Source organism: Lycorma delicatula, chromosome 6 (genome assembly GCF_047948215.1).
Source record: "Lycorma delicatula isolate Av1 chromosome 6, ASM4794821v1, whole genome shotgun sequence".
Taxonomy (NCBI): domain Eukaryota; kingdom Metazoa; phylum Arthropoda; class Insecta; order Hemiptera; family Fulgoridae; genus Lycorma; species Lycorma delicatula.
The window spans coordinates 81,232,952-81,258,821 of record NC_134460.1 but is presented as its reverse complement, the minus strand read 5'-3'; the positions used below and the strand labels follow the sequence as shown (position 1 = coordinate 81,258,821).

The 25,870-nt window shown below is 29.4% G+C and overlaps 1 protein-coding gene across 3 annotated transcripts; it reads right to left on the bottom strand.

Annotated features, from left to right (window-relative positions):
• Positions 1–1,312: 1,312 nt before the first annotated feature.
• Positions 1,313–25,535, bottom strand: LOC142325965 (enoyl-CoA delta isomerase 2-like). 3 transcript variants are annotated; one of them, XM_075367945.1, is made up of 7 exons: positions 25,433–25,535; positions 21,985–22,081; positions 20,450–20,634; positions 14,008–14,128; positions 7,894–7,983; positions 7,052–7,195; positions 1,313–2,942 (listed from the first exon to the last, which is right to left on the bottom strand). In XM_075367945.1, the coding sequence occupies exons 2-7, from the start codon at positions 22,069–22,071 to the stop codon at positions 2,790–2,792; spliced, it is 780 nt and encodes a 259-aa protein (XP_075224060.1). In that variant the 5' UTR covers positions 22,072–22,081; positions 25,433–25,535; the 3' UTR covers positions 1,313–2,789. The 3 variants fall into 3 exon arrangements, with proteins under 3 accessions (XP_075224060.1, XP_075224061.1, XP_075224062.1); XM_075367946.1 differs by having other exon boundaries at positions 25,330–25,479; XM_075367947.1 differs by lacking the exon at positions 25,433–25,535 and adding an exon at positions 25,035–25,226.
• Between the last annotated feature and the right edge of the window lie 335 nt (positions 25,536–25,870).

Here is a 25,870-nt window from a genome sequence, read left to right as displayed (position 1 = left end):
ACTTATACTTTTTTAATACTAATAAAGGAGTTAACCACAAAAACAATAATCAGGCAGAGTGGAATAAAAACTTGTTACTGAATTATAACTACACTAAATTTTAGCCTGCTGCAACAACTGTGTTCATAATCAGAACTGCACAGCATTTAAAAAGAAGCATTCCAAAAATTCTTATATTATACAAGAATTTTTGGAATAGTCATAGTACTCTGAAAACAGCAAGGCTAAATATTTGCCAGAAGAGTAAAAAAAAACTCCCATTCAAAAAGTTCTTATTATTTTCTTCATAGAAGTGATTTTAAAAAAATCTGATTTTGTAATATGGTTGATTGTTTATAATTGATCTATTTATTATTTTATTAGAAGTATGAAGTTTACAACAGTTTCAAGATCTAATTAGAACAGTGGGACATAATATCTTAAGTTAGTATCATCATCCACAAAAATCTGTAATCATGTCAAAAAAACTATATAAAAACTATGGTGAAAAGTAAATGAACAATTTTGAAAAAGGGTATGAAACTTAAAATTCATTCTTTTTAAAAATTAGAATATGTGTTTTATTAATAATATAATAAAAAGGCTTCAAAATTATTAAATTGTTGAATTCATCTTTTTTAATTATAGAAAAAGTTAAATGAAAGTCAACCTTACCAAAAAATTTATATTAATCTTCTCTAGTACTTTCAGTCATTCGACCATCCTCAAGAGATAAATTTTCTTTTTTTCAATTTAAAACAGTAAAATTAAAAAATAAAATATTAAAATCATAACTGGTTTTCATATTATAAAAGTATTTACATCCGTCACGTAAAATTGTCTCGGTTGTTAATACTAATAGTTGGAGGGAGATAATCAGGTTAGGTAACTTGATAATTATTAATTATTTGTTTAAACAAATTATCATCTTCAAACTTGGTTTGTTCATTGATTAATTTATTTGTTATAATAACATGTAAGGAAATTTTCAAGAATGCTGGTTTTATAAAAATCATTGGAAAATCTAATATTTTAATAAAATTATCAGGGTTTTATTTAAATAGGCTTTCCTTATACTATTAATATGTTCTTTAACTCTAATGGAAAAAGTATGGTTGGTCAAACCAATATATTCTAGATGGTAGTCTTCACACTTACTATAGACTCCACATTTTCAATAAATTTTTATTGTGTGGATGTATATTTTAATCAAATAATAGTTCTGAAGAAACTTTAAACTAAAAGAGGTGATAAGTTAAATTTTCCAAATATGACATCGTTGGTGAATGAAATTAATTATACAAAAAGTTAAATGAAAATCAACCTTACCAGGTCTATTTACAAACTCTATTCATTAAGTGAAATTAAATACATATAAAACATCACCATTAACAAATGATTTTTATTTTATATATCCATGTGCAAATATGAATACAAATTTGAAAAATTACATACTTTATAAATACATAAAACTACAATAATATTAAATAATTAATAAAAAAATTTGCAGCTGCATAACAGCTGATTTAAAAAAATATATATAATTTAATATCTGGCAGTGCACAATAACCATTAAGTAACTACAACTAATAAAGGTGCTCAGATACCTAGAAAGTTGGACATGCTATTTTTATAATCATTTACATTCTCAGAATTTACATCAGATTAATGGAAGAAATGATGGTTTCTCACTTCAATCATGAAATTTGTTGAAAATATTAGATTTGTTTTATGTATGTCATAACTCATACTAAATTCATTTAATTCTCAAGCAGTTTTACATCATGTACTATTAATTATTACATTCTTTTAACATTTTCAGCAAATATTAGAAATTTTTAATCTTATAACAAATGTTCTATATAATTCTTTATATTTTGTTGTACAGTATGCAATTAAAGATCAAATCTGAGACTGGACAAAAAGCCACATCTCAGCTGAAGTTCTGTAACTAATGAGGTGAGAAAAACAATAACCTATTGCAGTCAGTTTTATTGTATGGTAATAAAACACAACAGTTCTGATAATACAACTGTGGCTCCTAGAAACTGTTTCCACATTTAATTTTTTTTAAATGTATACAAAAGCAGTAATGATCTTTTAATGTTATAGTTAAAGGCAACGAAAAATATGAATGATTGTATGTAAGCTTAAATTCATAATCACAATAAAATTACAGACATCAGACTAAAACTATAAATGCATAAAAAGTGTAAATACAAATACCTGCAAAGTGAATAATTTTACTGAATAAAACAATTATTTATTCAAAATTGATTCATTATAGTTTCACAGATCATTATGAATTAGATTTAGATAATTAACTATATTCCTTTTCCTTAATAAATGTACAAGAACAGGACTATTTTCTACATTAAGTAAGTCTGTCTGAGTTAACAGTAACAGTCTATATTAAGTAACAGTAAATAAAATATTATTATTCTATGTTCATATAAGAGGATTAAATGTACTTCACATTTCTTCTGTATCTCCATGTTATAAAATTTATCCAAAATAAATGACAACATAAAGAATATTAAAATATAGTAATAAATTAGAATACTTTATTTAACTTTTTTTCAGAAAATAAGTTTCCTAATTTTTTTATACAAATCTTAAAAAGACCTTACCATTTAATACCAGTTTGATCATGCTATATGTTATATCAGTATTTACCAAATGCTGATTTTTTTTTTTTTTAAAGAAAAAAGTATAAAATTACCCAACACAGAGGTAATTTAATAAATGAATCTACTCTAAGATAACATTAACTATGTAGAATTAAATTTTTTTTTTTTTAATTATGTTATTTATAACTTTGATTTTGTAAGAAAACGTTGAAGAGCATTCATAAATTCTTCTGACTGCCAGCGTTGTTCCAATTCCCTGCACTCAGCAACATTGGCCAAATGTAATGCATTACGATCAACACTTCTAACAAGATGTTTTACACTTAGCAATGACTGAAAAAGATTAAGCATGTATTTAAAATCAAAATCACTAACTACTACTACAAAAGCTACATCATATAAGTTTTTTATTTAAGAAAACAGTTTTAATTTTATGAAAAAACAATTGATTTATTTTGTTACTTTAATTTGCCATGAAGCTATTTTTCTGTTTGAAACTAATTGTTAAGCTAACAAAGTGAAACAAGATCATTACAACTCATCTCATTGCAAACTATAAACTACCATTTATTATTTGATTTAATGTACTTCTCAATTACTTCCAGTTTTGTTTTTATAATATATATTTTCCAATTCTAGAGTTTAATATTCAGTATAAATAATCTAAATTTATCTTCCTTTCCAGATTCAATCCTTAATTTCCAAATTAATTAAATTAGATGCTTTAATTAAAAGACAATCCAATTATTTAATCTTTTCAGCAAGATTTTGTCACATATTTATAGCTAGAAAAAAATTAAGTGTAACAGTAAATAACCAACTAACATTTTATAAACACTTGGATTATATTTGAGAAAATTATAGTATTATTTCTATACCATTAAGAATAGATTAATGTATAAAAAAATTATTTTCTATGAAAGTACTTTACATCAACGTTCAGATTTTTGTGCTTCTATGTAATGAGGATCATTAACATAAAAGCTTAACATAAAAATAAAGCTGTATAGAAAATTTTAAAAGCATGTAGGTATACAAATATAAAATTTGACATTAACACTGTACTGTTAGGAACTAGGCAAAAAATAACAATTAACTTTAATATTCAAAACAAGAAACAAACTAATATCAAATTATCTCACAAAAAGTATCAACTTCATCAGAGATGTTAACAAATACTATTTAAAAAATGTGTAATTGCTTAAAAATGCATAAATCTGAGAATCTAATATTTAGCATTCATTGTTTACAAAGGTAATCAATAATTTAATAGTATGTTAACATACAGAAAAGGAAAGTTCATACTTTTCATACCAACTTTTCTTAAATTTAAAAGAAAATGTATGCGAACTCAACTAGACACCTCATAACTTACGATTTTAAAATCATCATCAAAGATAGATTACAACAATTAGTAGAGTAAGAGTCTGCCTAGGCCTCATAAAATTCTGAGCTGTGTATCGGAATCCCTGTCTTAAACATTTTAATACTTGTGTATTATATATGCTTCCATTCCTATAATTGTTATCAAAAACAAGTAATGTATGAACAACACTTTTATGTATGTGCCTTATAACACATTAGACAAAAGCTTAGAATAATTTTAGACAAATGAAAGTACTCAATTCATCAATATATTCTGGTTTGTGGCTGGAAGTTGAATTTTAAACAGTATTTACATAATTTTACTTCAAAAGTGGTAAAGCATCAATAAAAGAGGAGAAATGGTTACGAGAAGCTAGTACAAATAATAACTTAAATCATTCATGAAAAGAGGAGGATCTTTATGCAAAACCAAAATTAGCAGCTGCCTAGGGCAACAAAAATTTGGAAAAAAAGAAAAATCATAAAAATATTTGAGAAACAAGAGAAGAAAAGAAAGTTAAAGGAAAAAGTATTAATAATTAGAAGAAAGTGATGCAACGGACAATGTTCAACGTACACAAGTGAAAAAACAAACCATCACTCATCATCTCAAGTATGTTGACTAAATTGACAAGTTATGACCTGCACAGTGGGTGGTGCGGTTAGATAGCACCGGGCATCAGTAATCAGTATATCATGTATAGCGCCAGTATATGTGAATGATTGTTAATTGATGAAGAATTCCATTTCTGTTCTGTTTTTCATTCATTTATCTCTTGACTTTTTTAATCCTGTACATTACATAAAAGGGTCACATTTATTATTATTGTCTGTGTGACATGTAAAACAGTAAAATGAGTGACAGAAGGAAGCGTTTGAATGGTAATCAGTATAAAAAGAATCATGTGTTAGAGGAAGAACATAAAGCTGAGTGCGCAAGAAAAAATACAAAGATCGAGTCATTTTTTAAGCAGAAATAAAATGACCAGACTGTGACTCACAAGACTGAGCCTGGACTGTGTGCGAGCATGAGTACAAGGGTTACTTCAGATGAGAAGCCTATGGAAGAAGACGTGAAAATGCAATTGTAATCTCATCTGCTGATTCTGCCAAAGAAAACCAAGGAAGTGAAAGAACCTCATAAGACTGAGTACTTCATGCTTATCTACAACTACAAATACAGTAGCAGTTAATGATCCTACCACGTGGATTAACTTGTACTTGACAATATAGTTTATAATCTCAATAACTACCTTAACAGTATGGTCATTGACCTAATCCTTAGCAATTTTCTGTAACAGATGTGAAAAGGAAACTTACAAATGTTAAGGTTTTTTTTACCAAGCTATCTAATGGAACTCAAGTTTGATAATTTTGGCCAATGTATTCAGAAACTTAGAAAAACATTTATTGTATCGCCTGTACACGTTTTTGCACAGTAGCTTCTTGTTATCACTTTCTAATTACAGTTTTGATGACTGGAAGGATTCTTCTCCAAAGTTCATGAGCCATGAGGTAAGCACTGATCATCGAAAAAATAACTGTACCATTAAAAGGCTATCGACTACCAAAGGCCTTGACCATAGCCTTAAAAGAGCAACATGAAGAAAAAGGTATTACAGAAGAGTTTTGAAAAGAATTTTGTCTGAAATACAAGTCTTATCTTTCTGAGAAGTAAATTTTTGTGCCATAGGTGATAAACTAGGATCATCACACAGTGGTAATTGTCTTCACATGGTAGAGTTGCTTGTGAAATTTAATGACTTTTTAGAGGCAAATTTGTGGGATATGGAAACCCAGGAAAAATTTCATATTTGTCGCACATCTGTTGTTCAGACATGAATTCAATAATTAGACATAATAATCAGACATGAAGTAATAATTTCTTCTTTCTTTTGTAAAGAGTCTGGTGACCCTATAATTTCTTATTATTCTTTATCTGATTTTTGACAAACATATTGTTCTGTATTTCCTTAGTCTTGCACGATTCATTAAACGAGTAACTTATACAATTTTTTTAGGATCCTAAAAGTTAACCTGTTCTAAAGTTTAAACAATGTATCAAATCTTTTCTAGAAAGAATTTATATGGTGTACGGACTCTAAAATATTAAAATAACATGTTTTCAATGTGAATTATTATAGACCAACCAATAAATATTTTGTACAGTTCATTATTTATGCAACTGGAAATTCTGTACTATTCATTAGCTCAGCAGTTAAAATGTATGCCAATAACTATACATCAGTAATGAACTTATTGTACTACAGGGCAAGCCAGTTCATAACTATATAATATATAATAGTTTTTTTATAATTCTGGATTCAACCCAAGATGTAGCAAATGTCAATCAGCTAACAATAACATGTCATTTGACAGAGTCAAAAAAGTTAAAATTTTTTTGTGGAATAAGTTGTAAGAAGAAAAGCGTTCAGCGTTAGCTACTTTAAAAATTGAAGTGACTAATAACTTAGAATTTGATAAGATTATAAATGTATTTGTAGAAGCCAAAGTCCACAGAAAAACATAATCACCACATTGTGATCAATAAATATTACCTTATATATTGATCATGTATGTAAAAGGTCATCCTACCAATGTAATCACTTTGTTGATGGTTAATTTGAAGCAGATGAACAAAAGAAGTGGGAAAGTTTAAAATGTTTAAGGTTACAGACAAAAAATTACAGAACCTTGTATAAATATAACTCACCATCAAAATACTCAGTTTTAATAAGATAATTACTAATTACAAAATATCATATTTTTTTTACCAACAATAGTTCACTCTTTTTATACTATTGATGTTCAAAATAGAAATATTCATTTTAGTAATTGGATGTTAAAATACGTAATTACTTAGCAGTAAAATTATCAAGACAACTTGTGCTAACATGAGGAATAGTACTAAACAATGATTCTGATTTGAAAGCATGCTCCATTTATAAATACTAAATTAAGACCCATTTTTCTTCTTAAATCAGTGGCTATCTTTCACTAGTGAATTTTTTTAATGCTTCATGGCACATAAAGCTTCATATTGCCAGAAAATACATTTAAAAGAAATATAATACTACCTCTCGGGGCAGTGATACGTATCTGAATAAAATGGGCCAAACTGTTTCATGAAGTCTGTCATGCTGTATAACTTTAGTAACAAAACCCAAAGTCTCTGCTTCTTCAGCACACATTTTGTGGTTAAAATACAGCATTTCTGTTGCCTGGAACAAATGAATAGAAAAGCATTACATAATTATCGATGAAATTTTGTTAAGTGTTTTTACATAAAACATTTGATTCAAAAGAATTTGGTAGATATCACAGTATGAATAGACAAATGGGCAAATTACTTCTTTAAAAATTTGTCTTATTTCTATTATAGTAATTTTTGTCATACCGGGAGAAATGAGACAAGTTATTCCTTTAATGGCAAGCTCTAAAATTTACTACAACCTTATGAAACCAGATGATTACCATGGATTTTACTAAAAAACAAACATTAATGGACACAGAATACAAAAATGTTTTTAGAATAGTCAAAGATTCATAACAATGTAAGATTGAAAGAAAAAAAATATTTTTTTTCTGATGGCTGCCACTTTGAAGAAAGCAGATTAGAACCAAATAGTCTGTGAAGAAAAATCTAACTTTTGATCTTGAATGACAAGACCTCAATAAATTGATATTTTTGTACTTTAAGAACTGCATAAACTACTAATGAACCACTAATAGACAGTATAATGAAGATAGAATGTCAGTGGAGTAATTTGGCATAAAAAACAGTAAAAGAAAAGAATAGGAGAGAAGGACAACCCATATCTTCTGAAACCCTTTTAGCAGATAAATAGCACTTTTTTACATTATAATTTATATTAGATACTTAAATAATTTTAAATTTATTAATACAAGTTAATATTACCTTTCTTGGACCCAATAATCGAGGAAATGTAAATGATGAGCATCCTTCTGCTGTTAAACCTAATTCCGTAAATGGTGTAGAAAAATAAGCCTGCAAAACCAATTTATTTATCATCAAGATATTATTAAAAAAAAAAATAATATTCATAAAAAAACTGAATGATTGAGATAACAAAAAGAAAAATAACTTCTTTGAATTGTCTACTTCTTCTACTAGGTATAACTGATCCAGCCAATTAATTATTTTCAATTATTTTTTATGCGAAATTGACGAACTGAAAATTCCACACCACCTGAAATATCTCAGGGATACTGGTAGTAAATTGAATGATGTGAAATAAGGATATAATCTATATTTAAAAATAAAAATATGTATATTAAAACTGTCTCAACAAGTACTATGAAAATGTATACACTGATCAAACTTATAATTCAGCCTTTAAATCACAACTCATTCAAATATTATATAAATAAAAAAACACACATTTAAAAAATGAAAATCCATTAAATATCTCTTTTTACTTAAGTGAAAAGTACAATTCTAAATAATAACAAATTATATTATCTTAATGTTAATTATTATTATCAGGATTAAAGATGGTAAAATTAATCACTGTTTAATCAACTTTGTTATTTTAAGTAATAAGAAAGTGTGTATTTTATTTTAACTAAGAGCAAAAGACAGAAATATCATATCTTCAAACCTTTAATAAATTATAATATGGAAAAAAGATGATATGGATATAAGATGGCATGGAACAGATATGGAGATAAATGTGATCATATACAAATTAAACATGTTAGAGACCAACATCAAGTTATATCATTGTTGATGATAGCTTTACTTGGAGTAGTTAAGTAAATAAATTACCTAAAGAAATATAAATAATTCTAGAACAAACAGAAAGTATTCTTTAAATACAGTTAGAATGCTCTTCTTTTTTTCTTATATTTACACAGTTGAATCTGCAGTTTGGGATTGAGTGTTGAGAAGGTACACAATTCAAAAATAGCTTAAAAATGTGTCATAATAATAATTTATCATAGATTAGAGTACAACACAAATATCCTTTATAATAACATAAATATCGTGATAGTGTAATATAAATATCATTTACATTATTTAATAGTGTTATGTTCTTTATCCTTTAAGATTTTAATATTCATAAAATGCTCATGGTACTTCACCATCAAACTGGTAATAGGAATGATATTCAGGTTCTGTGTTTTTCTATAAGAAGAAAGTAAGCTCCTGGCTCAGACCAAGAAGTGTATAAAATTTGTTATAATTAAGGCCTAAATTTTTTAATTTGTTACCAAAAACTATTAAAAATATAACAGTAAAAATGTATTTTGCAAAACAAGGAAGTTTCTTTTTAATATTAATGTAGTTTTTTTTATTATGTAAGACAATTTTTTTATTTTGCATTAATGTATACAATAAGAAGACTTGTTTTCTTTTTTCAACAAGTTTGATGAAAAGGTACATGAAAAGAGATGGTAAAGGAAAGGAAGAGATGGTAAAGGAAAGGTAAAAGGTAATAGGAGATGGTATTAGGTTAAGGTTACCTAATTTTCCAAACAAAATGAAACTGTACAGAACTTCAACCGGTTTTACAGAACTTCAACCATACTTTTAAAAGTAACATAAATTGTCTTAGTTTAATCCCGAAGATATTACATGTCTCTCGTCAATTAATGATCACAATTACTAATAGTAATGTCCACAAATGTTTATTAAAGTCATTAGAATATCTTGGAATATAAGTTTTTGTTGGTTTATTGTCTTTTCTATACCACTTTAGTCTAAATAGCTGTTCTGACCAGTTCATTTTGTTACACGCTCCATTTAATTTTTATGTGAACTAAAACCCCAACCCTTCCCTAACCTTGTTGAAATTCATCCTTTCAACACAATATACTTATCAAAAATTTTTATCCTCTTAAAAAAAATCTCATTACAGAAAATTTTTATCCATATTCCTTATAGAATTTTTTTTATAAAAAAACATTTTTTGCTAATAGATAATAATTTTTTATTGTACTACAGTAATAAACTTTAAGAACCTATTTTAACTGGACATTAGTAGATTATAATAAAACATTCTAACTTGGTAGAAATTTTATTTTATAACAATAAGGAATTTTATTCTTTACAATATTTTATTATAAGTTCTATTATAAATAAATTTAAGTAAAATAAATAAATGCCACAAATTTTATTTGATTTAAAAGTATTTTTTTAATTCCTGTTTACAACTTCCAATTTGCAAACTGACAAGGAATAAAAATGTCAAATAATATGTATGAACATCTAATCAAACAATGTTCTATAAAATGTAAAATGACAAGAGTTGTTCATCAATTTTGAAATGTATAAAAGTAATGATGGGCATTTTTTATTCCACTGATTATTATTGATTATGATTTTTTTCCATTCTATCATTATTTGTATGCTGCATGCTTTATTTTTATACAATATTTTCTAGTTAGAGTAGACCTACCAGTTTTAATATGATAGTTTTTATTACAGTATGTTACAGAAGTTTTTTGTTTCAGAGTAAAAAATTTATATTATGAAATATATTTTAAATAAAAAAACATTTCTGATGTACTAAATCTAAGAATAAATTCAAACATGTATGAATATTATTATAATATATACATTTATATATAATTTTTTTTTTTAAATAGTAATTATGTAATCAGTAACATATATGTAAAAAATATTACTGTTACATTTAATAAGATTTGTTTATTTCTTCCTATCAAGTCTTTAGAAGTCGGCCTACATTTACTTACAAAATATCATGTAACATAAATAAAAATACACAAAACATTCCCGTGCCTGTTGCTGGATCAGCTATTGGGGCTGCCCCTGATGATGGGGTTTGCTCACCAACTTTCATTGGAGGGTACTGGGTAAATAAAATACCCAGCATGACAAACACCAGTGAAGATGGCAAACGACCCTGAAGGTGGAAATGGAAGACATCCCAACAGCACATGGGAGATAACCCAAATAAAATCCAAAGTAGACAGAGATCTGAATACTGGAGAAGAACCAGTCTGTCTAGGAGAATGGAACTTTAGAACAGAATCCACTGCTCTTCTAGGTTGGAGACTGGATGTGGTATTTGCAATTCCACCTTAGAAAAGAAAACTGTTATGAAACCAGGCAATGAGTCTTGAATCAGGACTGGAATTATGGATAATGAAAATGGGCATGCCAAAAACTATCAAAACCAGAAATGGCAAAACAAACTTTAAATATTGCTTCCTGGAATGTGAAAACTATTTTGAAAACAGGGAAAATGATGAAATGAAGTACAATGTTGATATAATAGCACTATAAGAGGTAGATGGAGAGGAACAGGTAGAGTGGACAAAAATGGTTATAGCCTACATTGCAGTGGAAATGAAGAAAGACCTGGCAGGTAAGGAACAGCTTTCATGGTAAATGTAAAAGTAAGATGTCTGTTGGCTTTTGAGCCAGATTGTGAGTGAATATGTAAAATATGAATTAAAGAGCAATTCATTTATAAAACTTATTCAGCCTATGCGCAACAGAAGAAGTGGCAAAAGAAGAAAAAGGAACCTTCTATGAAAATCTGGCCAAGGTGTGCATCAGAATCACAAAATATGATATGCTGCTGTTGCTGGGAGACTTCAATGCAAAAATTGGGAAGGAACCTTTTATAGCAGGAAAGCACACACTCCACAAAGAAAACAATGAGAATGGAAGAATGATTGCAGATTTTGCAGAGGGACAAGAATTGTTAATTGTCAGCACAATATTCAAACATAAAAAAATTGACCATATCCTGGTATCCAAAAGACATGGAAGCTCCAGAGAAAAATTTAGAACAGCATGAGGCCTCAACTCTGATCATTTTATGGTCAGAACTGCAATTTTGCAAAAAATGTCAATGACTGATAGAGGACCAGCACAAAGAAGACAAAGATGGGACATAAAGAAACTGATGAACAAGGAAAGGAGGGAAAAGTATCAAAATGCCCTGAAAGGCAAACTGGAAGATTCCCAGAGGCAAATAGAGAGAGAACAAGGTGATGTGAACAGGATGTGGGATGCCACAAAACAGGCAGTGATGGAAACAGCAGAGGAGACAACTGAAGAGAGAAGAGTGGGAAGGAATGTGGAATAGTTCGATGGATATTGTACAGAGATGGTGTTAAAAAAGAATCAGCTTAGAATGTCGATGATCCAGAGGGAAACAAGACAAGAGTAAAGAGAAATATACAGAGACTAGGAGAGCAGCTAAGAAAGTTATAAGAAGGAAAAAGAAAGAGTACATGAAAAATATGCTAGAAAACATAAAAGAGTTCAATAGAGCAAACGAGTCAAGAAGGTTTTACAAAGTTAGAGTAAACGAATACTGGGTACCAGACTAATGTCAGGGAATGTAAAGACTATAAAGGAATCTAGGGAGGAAAGGAAAAAGATGGAAAGAAGGGCTGATCACTTTGAAGAGCTATGCTCCCAAAATGAAAATACCCAGAAAATAGAAGATTGGGCCAGAGTACCATGTAGCTGAAAAAGAAGTGCCAGAGCCCACCTTTGGAGAGAATAATGAGGTGGTGAAGAGATTGAAGAATGAGAAGGCAGCTAGTAAGGATTCAGTGATAGAAAAAATGTGGAAGTATGGAGGAGAGGAACTGGCAAGGGGGATACACAGACTGATCTATGAGTTGGAGAAAAGAGATGATGCCAAGAGACTGGAGGAAAGGATTGGTGTGCCCTATATACAAGAAAGATGAAAAGTTGATCTGCAGCAATTACCAAGGGATTATTTTGTTAGGTATAGCCTACAAAGTCTTCTCTAGAGAAGTCTTCACGGAAAACCATGGAGAAGTTTAATGAACATGACATAAGTTTACATTTGTTGTTTGTTGACTTTAATCAAACCTTTGACAGACTGAGTTAAGTTAAAGTATTAAATGCTCTAGAAAGTTACAGTACTCCAAAAAGTGGGTGAAGCAATGAGAATGTTCCATTGAGCGACAGTAGAATGAGTAGAGTTTGACATAGCAGATAGTCAGGCAGGAGGATGTGTTCTCAGCTATGCTTTTTAATCTGGCGCTTCAAAAGACAGAGGAGAACATTAATATCACAAGAACGATTGGACACCATAAACAAAATTGTACAAGTACAGCCGGATGATGTCCTGGTAGCGATAAAAAGGAGCCTTGAAGGAGATATTTATACAAATAGAGAAGAAGATAAAAAAGTTTGGACTCGAAATAAACAAAAAAAAAACCAAATATCTGAATATCTGGCAACCAACATAACCAATATCTGACAGTAATAGGGGTGAGAAGATGGTGAAGAGAAGTAGCAAGTGATAGGGAAGATTGAAAGCGAATCACGGAGAAGGCCAAATGTCATGCCGAGCTGTAGTGCCAGAATATATGCATATATACACAAAAAATTACATAAAAGAAACTGTAATTCAAAACAAGTTAATTAATAACTACAAGCACTACAGACAAAGATATTACCAATAATTGAGGACAATGATTCACAGATTTTTTTTTGGAATAATTAAATATTTATGATGAATTAAGGCATAAAACACTGACTAAAAATATTTAAAGGTAAAATTCCCAATTCCACTAAAAAAAATCATCACTGGTGATACATATAAAAAAATGGTTTAGCGTGTAGTGTGTTAATTGAGCAAAATAACAAACCTGATGCTGTTTGAGAAAAATAAGCTTAAATAAAAACTTCTTTTTTTTTTAAGTTACTGTAAAATTATTATTAACAATTTTGTATGCTCTAAAATACAAGGAATAAGAAAAAAGTACAAAAGCAGAATTTTTAATACATGTCACAATGGTGGCTACAACAATTTTTAACAAAATTTGTTTGTTTGATCAAAAGAAAAAATTAAATAGAGTTCAACAGAATAAAAATTAAGGTAAACTAGTAAACTTCTCCCTCCTCACCAAAAAAACACCCATCAATTAAAAGAAATTGCACATTTAGTTTAATTTCATGAAAATTATTTCTGGATAAAACATGATTTTTTTTTAATTATAGAGAAAACAGCATGCAATTAATTCTTTACAAACATCAGTAAATCAAGCCAACCTTATGGGATGCAAAAACTATATCACAGAGTCCAAGTGTTGTAGCAGCAATACCTATGGCTGGTCCATTAACCAAAGCAACCAGTATTTTTGGATAATCAATAAAGGCAGAAACAAAATTCCTTAAAACAGAATAGAACAATAAATTAGATATAATCTTAAATTCATAATTTAACCAGTGTCTATGAAATAAAAACAACAGACTTCAAAATAAATAACATTCACTGTTTAATTTGCTAATTAAATTCTATGTTCAGAACATTACAGAAGAATTACATGCAATCTAATATAATCACAAAGTATGAAACCAAACATTTTTATTTTTACAAGGGTGAATCAAATTTAAACAATAATTTTGCTACTTTATGCAGCAAGCAATTCTGAGCTGAATGGCTGAGTGGTGAGGGGGTTAATGTTCAGAGTGTTAGAGAGGGGGAAACCAGCTTGGCTAGCTCCTCCGCTTTAATCTATCATCAGTACAGCCATGAGTGAGCAAGAGATTCCATCATCTGTTGTACAACATATAATCATAAAAGTTTTTATTAATGAAGGCACTAAACCCGCAGAAATTTTAACTTGTTTAAAGGTACAGTTTGGGGACATTACACTGTCCCAGAACCGAGTGTGTACATGGGCCTGACAAATTAAGAGGAGATGAGAAAGTGTAGAAAACGAAAGTCATAATCGACGCCCAAGGTCAAGTCTCACAGCTGACAACATCTGCACCATTTGAGAGCTTATCAAAGGTAATCGCCGGTTCACTGTTGAAGAAATCGCATCAGAAGTGGGTATCAGCTACAGGAGCGCTCAATCCATTATCACTGATCATCTTGGTTTCAGAAAAATTAGTGCTCAATGGGTTCCAAGATTGTTGACAAAAAAATCAAAAACAGGTTAGGTTAGAGATCTGTGAGAGACTTCTAAATCGATTTCGGCATAGAGATCTGTGAGAGACTTCTAAATCGATTTCGGCAAGGGGACAATTTTTTGAGGTGCATCGTCACATGTGATGAGACATGGGTCCATCATTACACTCCAGAGTCAAAAAAGGTGAATAAGGAGTGGCAAAGGAAGGATGTGAGGGCTGCCCAATGAAAGCCAAAACCCATCTTGTCAGCCAGAAAAGTTCTTGCAATGATTTTTTTGACTCAAGGGGAGTTTTACCCATTGATTTTCTTCACAATCAACAAATAGTGAATGCAGCTTACTATTGCCAGCTGCTACAGTCAACAAAAGCTTCCTACCGAAACAAAAGACGGGGTACGTTCATCAGAGATGTTAACCTTCTCCATGATAATGCCAAGCCAAACATCGCAATTTTGATAAGAGATAAATTAGAAAAAATGCACTGGGAAACCCTCGTCCACCCTCCCTACAGTCTAGACTTGTTTCCCAGTAACTATTTTTTGTTTGTGCTCTTGAAACAATTGATTGGAAAGCAACGATTCGAAAGCAATGAAGATGTCAAGGAGCGTGTACACAATTGATTGATAACTCATCCTCAAACTTTTTATGAACAAGGAATATTCAAGCTTCTACATCATTGGCAAAAGTATGTAGATCATGCAGGAGACTATATAAAGAAATGATGAAGGTATGAATTGTGTATATTATTAAGCAATAAATTTATTCAAAAAAATTATTGTTTATATTTGATTCACCCTTGTACTATTAACTACCTCTAAATAAGATGTTTTTTAAGAAGCTATTTTTTTATAAATAGACCTACAAATATACTTCATCAACCTCTGTGGCAGAATAGTAGAGTCTCAGCCTTTCATCAGGAAGGTCTCTGGTGATCTGGTCAAGCATGGAATTTTTCATGTACTACCCAAATTTCCTTCCATTCCATACTTCCTGGCAAAAGTTTTGGACTTATAAGGTGAATTTATCACAGAAAAAAATTACAGTGTAAATCTTAATAAGAATTAAGATTCTACACAAGTTTCCCTTCTATGCAAGTTTGTACAAAATAATAAGAAATATTATTTTATTAAACATTTGTAATAAAAGGAAAATACCACAAATCTATGTGGTGCAGTGGTAGCAACTCAACCTTTTATCCCGAAGGTCCTTAGGTGCTAAGAATAATTAATTTTTTAATTCAGTAAAATCAGGCAATTAAAAAACAAATCAAATTAAGAACTATAAAAGAAACTAATCAAGCTTAAAAAAGTACTATTAATATGCAATAAAATTTGAATATAAATTATTTTTAAAGATACCTGTAATAAATTTTCTTATAAAATCAAGTTAGTATAATACTAAACTATATTTAATAATACTACACTGCCCTGAAAAATGTTGGAAGGTTTGAGTATATCCTGTATATTACTGTTTCAAAAAATAAATTCACATAAAATATATGACACAACAGACACATCAGGTTAGTATAATTACATAAGAGTCACCCTCATAAGAAATAAATATGTTTTTAGAAGTTTAAAGTATCGAAATGATCGAAGTATGTATGATAATAAATTGTCAAATATGTGTATTGTGATACTTAAATAATTTTAAAAATCAGTATTGCTAACTCGTATATAGTGGAGTCAAATAAAAAATGGAATAAAAGTTTATTGGTAGAATAACAGATAAGAATAAAATATGAGTTAGTTTATTGTGTTTTGATGAAATCTACATAAAAACTTTGGTTATTGCCACCAGGCCAAAGTATCTGAATTTCTTCGATAGTCATCTATTGGTGGCTAGTGAGTTGACAACCACTATAGGTTACTAAACACTGAATAAAGTATTCATTATGGCCAGCTGTTTATGACACCAGAGATAAGAACTGCTTTTAAAGAATTAAAATTTTTTTTATTAATTTTTCCTAATCGGTAATAAATTCATCAAAATAAAAGCATTAACATTTTGAATAGAAATACATGAAAATTTATTATCAATATATAATATGATTAATTAAGATATCCAAGTAAATAGCATTAGACACCTTTAAAACGACAAAATGTGTTTTTAATATATTTTTAAATGATTAACTAAAATATTAATCATAATATAAGCAATGTAAACAAATACATAAAAATAGATCAAGATTACTTTAAAATTATAGGTCTAAATAAAACATAAGTAATTTAAACAGAAATATAAGCAAAAACAAATATATACAGTAATAAAAATATAAGTTACAACCACATTATAATAAAATAAACCATTTTTTTAATATTGACACTTCTAAAAATATTAGTCAAAAAAATTAAAAATAGTAGCAACATGAATGAAGGTACATAAAAATGTCCTACAAATATTAGTGTTAGGAATTTCTAACGGCAATTAAAGGTTTTTAAACTTAAAATGTATGACAATTTTTAAAACTTCAGTTACTGTCTAATTAAATTAAAAAGAAAACATGAAATACAATCATAGTTGGTAAGGTTAAGACATAATAATAAATGCACTACAAAACAAAAACTAGTTAAAATTTTTATAATAATCACTAAAACAGTCTAAGCAAAGATCAAGTTTCTTCTCACAATTGTCACAGTAACTGATGACCTATTTAGCTTTTTTATCAGATTCCTTGCTGTTCAAACTTTGATGCAACTTTGCATAGCATCTGACACACATTTTACACTTCCTTCTTCCAGTACTTTCTTGTTGAACAAATGTGTGAATATGTCTTGGGGTTAGGGTTGGAATTATTTAAGCTCGTTATTTGGAAAGCAGTTTAGCCAATGATCAGTGAAAGTGTTTTAAGTGTGCTTAGATGTAGCTATTTTGTTAGAAGTACCACAAGTTGACCGCAACAGTTCCCAACAACAGCTCAAACATTACCCTTTGGTACCATTTATTTGATTTTTCAAAACTGATAATAAGCAGACATCTAATTGCTCAGGTTGACACCTTTTTTTGCTTGGTTGTAATCAAAGACACACTTGGGTTTTGATCTCATTTTTTTTTGCCAGATGGTACTAATGCTGTATCATGTTCAAGATCAGTTGCAATCATTAATACCAAACATTTACCTTTCCAGTTTATAATTTTAATTTTACCATGCTGAGCTCCTATTATTTCACCCTTTTTCATTTTTTTTAATTTGCACTTTTCAGGGATACCTTTTCTGTCCCTATTTAGTGTTCCACTATAAATAATTTTCTCAGCATATATGTCAACAGCTAACTGAATGCCTGATTAAAAGTTATCAGCATCCAGTGCCTTCCTTTTTTTTCTGCACACAATCAAGCAGTTTTTTACAACTGCTTTGGTACGTTCCTTGCCAGAAGTTGTATCTCCTCGACCTAAATAAACCCTTAAATTATATGTATATCCGTCCACCATACAGAGATTGCACTTCTTAATCCCATATTGGCGAGATTTATTTGGCAAGTATTACCAAAATATTAATTTACCGCTGAATGGAACCGTACTTTCATCAGTGACCAAGTCTCTTAAGAGTGCAAGAATTTTTTGAAAATATTTTAGCAACAAGTCTAATACTGTTTGTGTTTTTCTCAGTCTGTTATTAGATTTTTCTTCAGTATTAGAGAAATGAATGAAGCTAAGAAGTTGTAAAAACCGACCCTTGGGCATGACTTGTGCAATAAGCTCATTTGGAAACATTTTATCTTTACCCCAGTACAATTCAGTAAAATGGATATGAAATAATCCCATTACTAAAAGAATAGAAAAAAACTTTATCAGCTTAACTTTCAGCTATATCAGTTGCCGACCAATTTTGTACATGTGATTTTCTATTACTATTTTTGCTACTAAGTTTCATTGTGGCATATCATTTGTTTCTTCAACTATTATCTGAATAATATCATCGTTTACAAATAACTGATAAATATCAAGAGGATTTTCAACATCAGTAAATTCCAAGTTAATTTTTGGTTGATGAGGAAAATCAGAAAATTCAGGATCTGATAATGTAATCTGCTGCCAAAATGATGCAGTACTTACAGTTTCTGAAGTATTATTCTGCTGAACTACCTCATCAGCTGTTTCTGTTTTTATGCGAAGTACTTGGTAATGTAATATTTGATTCAGAAACATTATTTTCAGGTAGAAAATCTTCAGAATCAGTATATCACTACAACTGCAACTTCTTTCATCTGATGGTGCATAGTCTTTGCCCACATCAGAATCATCAGTACTTTTCACTCTCACTACTACTCTCCCAAACACCTTGAGCTAAAGCTAAGTCAACCAATTACTGACTTCGCGACAAGAATATGGCAAGAGAAGAACAGCACAGGCTAATACAAACACTACAGATAAACTGAACTACAAAACTTAAAGATAAAGAAGTAAATTTTATCTAACTCACATCTTGACATGTACCAACAAGTTTGTGCATTATTAGTCACACTTATTTCAGAATTACGAACTACTGTGAAACAATATCTTCACCTTGTAACGACTCTTGATGTCACAAGCAAGTAAATCGTATTGACTCCGAAGATCAGACCCAAATACTGAAAATCGTATTGACTCTAGAGATCAGAACCGGAGTAATATGAAAGTAATAACTTCATTGAACAAAAGCGATTCTTTATGCAGTGTACATGAAATCTTTTTTGGAAAATAAGTGATAATCTTTTTTTTCCCATAAGATACCTTTCTTACTACAGTTTAAGAGTAGGAAACAACAAATATCCAACAACCACCTCCATTTAATATTTGAAAAAATTCCCCCTCACAATGTGAACACCAACTCATGAGGTCAAGGACAGTCATTTATTCAAAGAATTTAAAAAATTCATCTGATTTGTATGTAAATGGCATTTGGTTATTGTAGAGGGGGAAACCACAGTTTACATGTTAAGGCCTTTTTTATATAAGGTCAGGTTGTGCATGTAAACTTAGTCTTCCTGTGGTAAGAAGAGAAATAAAAACAGAAAAGATATTAAAAAAAAAATGAAATCAACAAGAAAGTTAATTTAGTTAATGTAGAATCAGCAATGTTCAGATGTTAATGAACTTGTAATTGAAAAATCCAAGTCTATAAACAAATCTGCAGAATATTCTGCAGATTCAAGAATTCCAGTATTTCAAGAAGCCAAATATTTGGATTATTAGCTGGATTATTAGTTGCTCTGGTTCTCTTTTATGATCCATTAAATGATGGGGCTTTAGGGTTTCCTGAAAATCAAACTAGAAATTGAATCTTTACAGAGGAAAGTGAAGTTTTTGTCACAAAAAAAATAATACTTAGAAACTCTTTTAGGTATGGGTCTTGTACAGTCAGACCAACCCCAAAGATTTAATTATATTATTAATAAAAGCATTAAAATCCATAAAGAGTAATTATTTATTTTACTTGGGGGTATCAAAATCGCTGAAAAGAAGTACACTGTTTGTTCATCAAAAAAAATATTATAATGTCCACATACTTAATCCAGATTTCCAGAATATCATACAAATCAAAATCGAAACAGTTAGCAACATAATGAACCATAACATATGACACTGACACTTACTTAAGTACTTCTGAGGCTTCAATAATAAAGTTACTGAAATCAGAATATTCATCAGGCGAATAAGATATGTACTCCATTACATCATTACCGCTACTATAAAAATCTCCCTCACCAGTCAGCACAGTCATTATTATACTATCATCAACTGCAGCAGAATTAAGTGCTTCAGTTATCTTCTTGTACATCTGTGTGAAAAAATACTTTTTTTAAACAAAGAATAATGATAGTTATAAATGACAAATCTTGTCTTGATGGAGATGATAACAGTGAAAGTAGACAGAAAGTAGCTAATGAAGTCTGAGACTATAAATAAATTTTACTTTGAATGAACATTAAAATAGGCTAAGGTAAATGAAAAAACTCCACATAAATGAATCTCAGACATGTTTCATATACTTTTGATGCTAAATGTGTGATTTTTTCAAACCATCTGATGACTGAATATTGTGAAAAAACAATTTTTTACACATTCTACCTCTAACTCCTGTGCCACCATATATGATAGTTTTTGTTAAAATTAAACATATTTTTATATTACAGTAACATAATATTACTCTAAATTTTCATATCTTAATTTTGTTAATGTGGTTTTTTAAGGCAGGATTAAACTGCACCCTTATAATATTGACCAGAGCTGCTATCTGGCTCTAAAATGCACAAGCTGGTATTTTTTAAATAATAATCTAACCAATGAATGGCTTAAAAAGTTGCATGAAAGCACTGTACTGATTGTTTAATTTACTAGGAATTACAGTTCAGAGATAAGCTAACGATATTCAGACATAGTGTTGCAAGACTAAACCCCAAAAGATACAACAGAAATGGTAACTTGTAAATTAATTTTTAACTTTAATTTCTTAACAAATGATTATTCCAATAAGTAATTCAACTTAATTTCTGTATTCTTAGTTCATTCAAAAAAGGTCCTATATGGAATGATGCAATAAAATCACAGAATGCTGTAAAAATTTTTTTTTTCCTCATTAACAAGTAGAATTAATCTTCATGTAAGAAATATAGGAATAATGTAAAAATGATTTATATGAACTGACATAAAGTGTTTGGTTAGAAAGTGCATGAAAATACCGTTTATTTAATAAATTTTTCTCAAAAATTTATTATTATGTAACAGAAAGTAAGTTCATTCATATTAGACTTCATTATTAATACTCTAATTGTTTTTACAGTAACAATTTATCACATTCAAGTAAATCATTATTATTTATTGAATATTAACTTAAAAACTTAATTAAATTAAGTTAAAACTTAATTAAAATAAAATTATATAAATTTAAGTTTTTATACTCAACATTAAAGTTTTACTAGAACACAAATACCTAAATATTTATTTAAAACAGAAGTAATTTTCTTTTCTACATTCTAACTGGTTTAAACAATACAGAAATACTCAATTTTATTTTGAACAATGTAAGCTACAAATCTGGAACTTGGATCAAAATAATTATGATAGGTCTTGAAGTGCAACGTAAATGGATTTCATAAATTTACAGTAATTATTGCAGATTAATACTTACTTCAGATGTAATTGCATTTTTCTTTTTTGGTCTATTGAAAATTATTTTCTGAATTCCTTTATCAACACTTATCTTTAAATCTTCCATCTCAGTCTTCCTGAAAAAATTAAAAGTGTATTAATATAATGATTTATGATCGAATATAAGGGTTGCCCAAGCAAAAACTTTACTGCAGTAAATTGGTTTATGACTCATTAAAAAAAGTTTGCCAAGAGTTTGCAAAAACATTGCCAAAAAGGCAAGAAAATTTTTAATAATCCCTTAAATTTAATAACTTTATTTACTTAAGCATATTATACGGTAATTTTCTTACATATTCTTACTAATAAAATCCCAATGCAATTGGGATTTATGCTAATAAATCCCAATGAATTTTTATGAAGAATGTTAATCAATGTTGGTGGCTTCACACAAACAGTAGCATTTTTTAATGCAACCAATGTCAGTTTAATGGTTACCAATGTCAACCATTTTCAGTGTGATTAAAACTGGAACATTGTGATTTCAATCTAAAATAGTCAATTCTTGATACTTGAGCAAAATTTCAATATTGTATGATAACAATTAACAAGATATTACTCCTAAATATAGACTATCAAATCTCTCTTAAACTTACTCAAAATAAAATCATGTAAATATTTTTAATGTGACCCATTTTAATCAAAATAAATAAGAGAATTTTTACAAATCATGAATTACGGTTTTTCTTTCATATTTTAACTGTTGGGTCTGATAGACACAACAGGAACCAAAATGTATAGACTCCTAAAAAATAACTTTCCAAATTAGAAAAGAAAATTATTATTCTCAGAGTAAAATTTTGAGATGGTGACCCAATCTTTCCATCCCCTCACCAATTGTTTCCAAAATTAAATGGCATCAATGAACAATATTCAAGAGCCATCATATAAAACTTTATAAAAATTGGTTAATCCAGTCTGAAAATGAGAGACAAAATTATAACTAATGAAAAAAATTAGGGTTATTATTCCTCATGAACGAATGAAATTACTTAAAAACAACCAAATCACGTTTGTTATATCACTTTGGTATTATGTCACCATAATAAGTAATGGAATCTAATTATAATGAGGATGTAACTTTGTCTCCAGAAAAAAAAGAAGGATTTTTTACTCCTCTCTTTATGGGGATTTGATAAAACCAAATACCATCAGAAAGTTGAAAGTGTGATAAATGTACCTATCCTTTGAGCAAAAATTGTGAGATAATATAGGTCCTCTTATTAAATTCAAGGGGTCTTCCTGGCCTCTTGACAAATTTTTACCTATGAAGAAGGTAGCATCAATGCCCTGTTTAAAAAAATTATTGTAAAATATTTCATAACAAATCCAGTCTTCTAGTATGTAGATATTAAGCAAAAAACAGACCATATATGTAACATAACTTATTATTTTTCAATGCTAAAATTTTATTTTTTTTTGGTTAGGGGAAAACGTTAATATCCTCAAAAAAATCCTGACCTGCAAAATTTAACCCATTATACAATATGCTTTATATAGTACTAGCCAGGAGGCTCTGCTCCCTGGACACGTTCTTATTCTGATATTTTTGACAATATTACGTATTTTACTTAATATTGTCACATTTATTATATAAAATTATTATACAAGATTTATTATATACAAAACTGTACATTATTCTCTTTCTGCTAGGAAACAAATTTGCTGTAGCATTTATACGTTCATTAACATGAACGTGCACTGATAAAAATACAATGACACCATCGACTGTAAGTAAATAACAATATTTGGAACAAATAACGGTATAGTACAGCCCCGCTATAACGCGGCTCGATATACGCCTGATGCGGATATAACCGTCCCCCAAAAATATCTGAATATCTGAAAAAAGAAGATTCGGTGCTTCTAGCAGTTTATTATCGCGATGCAAAATCCGTCATGGCATAGGCCAAGTAAATATCGAAGTAAAATCTCATTCAGCAGATGCGACGCAGCCGAATATTTTTCACAAACAATATTACAATCAGTTAGAGAAGGGAATAAATTCAGTGACGAACAGTTGTATAATTGTAATATAACTGCTATGTATTAAAAAATATTGCAAACAAAAACATTAGATGCGAAGCGGGCACCAAATAAGTGTGATATGAAATGAACAAAGAAGGGGTAACTTTTCTTTTGTGTGCCAATAAGTCAGGAAATCATAAATTGAAGCTGAATTCATTACCGGTTATTTTTAAAAATGCTTTGATGACGTGTAATATTTTTTTAAAGTGGTTTAACGACGAATTTGTGCCTTGTGTTAAAAATTATTTACGAGTTCGAAAATTGGAAGAAAAAGCTTTATTACTTCTTAACAACTGCCCTGCTCGTCCGCCTACTGACTTGCTGAAATCTAAAGGTGGGAAAATAATCGCAATGTTTTTACCAAAAAACACATCTTCACCAACCATTAGACCAAGGAGTTATTCGGGCATTTAAGACTTATTACCGACAAGAGCTACTGACCGCTATCATTAATTCAGAATTACAAGTCACAGAATCTCTTAAACTGTGTCATTAAAAAATGTTGTATACAGCACTGCAACTGCATGTAGTACCGAAAATTCTATTACAATTAAAAACTGTTGGTCGGTATTGTCACAGAGTAAAATACGTTGACAGGAAATGTTCAGATTTTTCCTGACGAACACGCACTGGAAGTGTAAAATTCAACCGGGCAGGAATTGTCTCCATGTGATCTCAATGAGTGGGTTCAAGTAGACACCCGTTGCCCATTACATGACCGAAGAAAAAATTGTAAACTCCGTTCTACAACCTAACGATAATTTGTCGGATGAAGAAGGGGAAGATGTTGCAGAGGTCGCGGTTACGAAGAGGTCTACACCCTCAATAAAAGACGTTCTGTAAAATATAAATAGTGTAATAACATGGATGGAGCAACAAAGTGATAGAGATGATCGTCATTTACAAAGTGCAAAGTCATCATAAAGAAGAAACATACAACCGCGAAACAAAAAACAATAACTTCTTATTTTAAAAAATAATTTACATTCAAAGAAAAAATACCGTTATCTTCTGCACTTAACTTGTTTCCAAGTACACATTATACTGTATTAGATTTTTATATTAAACTATTATTGCTTGATTTTTTGCCTATTTTGTTAACTGATCTTTGTGATTTAAAATTTACTTCCCGAAATAACGCTGTTAGCCTATAACGCGGGTGTCACGTACGTCCCCGGATAACCGCGTCATACTGTATTTATTATCGAAATTTGGTACAATTATTTAAAAACTTTTTAAAAACCACCACAGCAAAACGTCATTCCTTTAATAATAAACTTTAAAATTAAATAAATACCATAAACAAAAATATATTATAATCAAATTATATATCAAGTAATTTATTTAAAATGTTTTAGTACTGTCATTTCCAAAACTGAATAAACTTTACAAATACGTACAGCAGTTGAGTACTAGGGAACTGTTACAGGTTATGTTTAGAAAGAGTAACTATATCAAAAATGTTATAACTGATATCGAATTGAGTTTCAACTTAAAACTACTTCAGTACATTATAATCGATTATACGTCGGTATTCGAGAAAGTCGTCGAATAACTAAAACAATAACAAAAGTAACGCTTTACAGTGACGTCACAGGTGAAAAAAATATTCAATAATAAGGAGCCTGTACACGCACTTTAGGTTGTCACTTTTATTATTGTAGTTCTTTTTTGATTAAAAACTGTCAGCCAAGCATTAATTTATTATACGTTGAAATAAATTTTTTAGTTCTTGTGCATTAACCGACACGCATATTTTTTTATATATACAGCTATTATATACACGAAGCTATTATTTAAATAATCAAAACATTACTGTTAATTAGTCGAGGTTTTCG

Bases quoted from the DNA above. Each gene is read 5' to 3' on its own strand.
- LOC142325965 (XM_075367945.1), bottom strand. From the start codon at position 22,071: ATGGAAGATTTAAAGATAAGTGTTGATAAAGGAATTCAGAAAATAATT. The intron at 7,196-7,893 runs GTAATATTAACT...CATTTGTTCCAG, and splicing joins GATTATTGGGTCCAAGAAAG to GCAACAGAAATGCTGTATTT. The intron at 2,943-7,051 runs GTAGTATTATAT...AATCTTTTTCAG, and splicing joins ACGTATCACTGCCCCGAGAG to TCATTGCTAAGTGTAAAACA.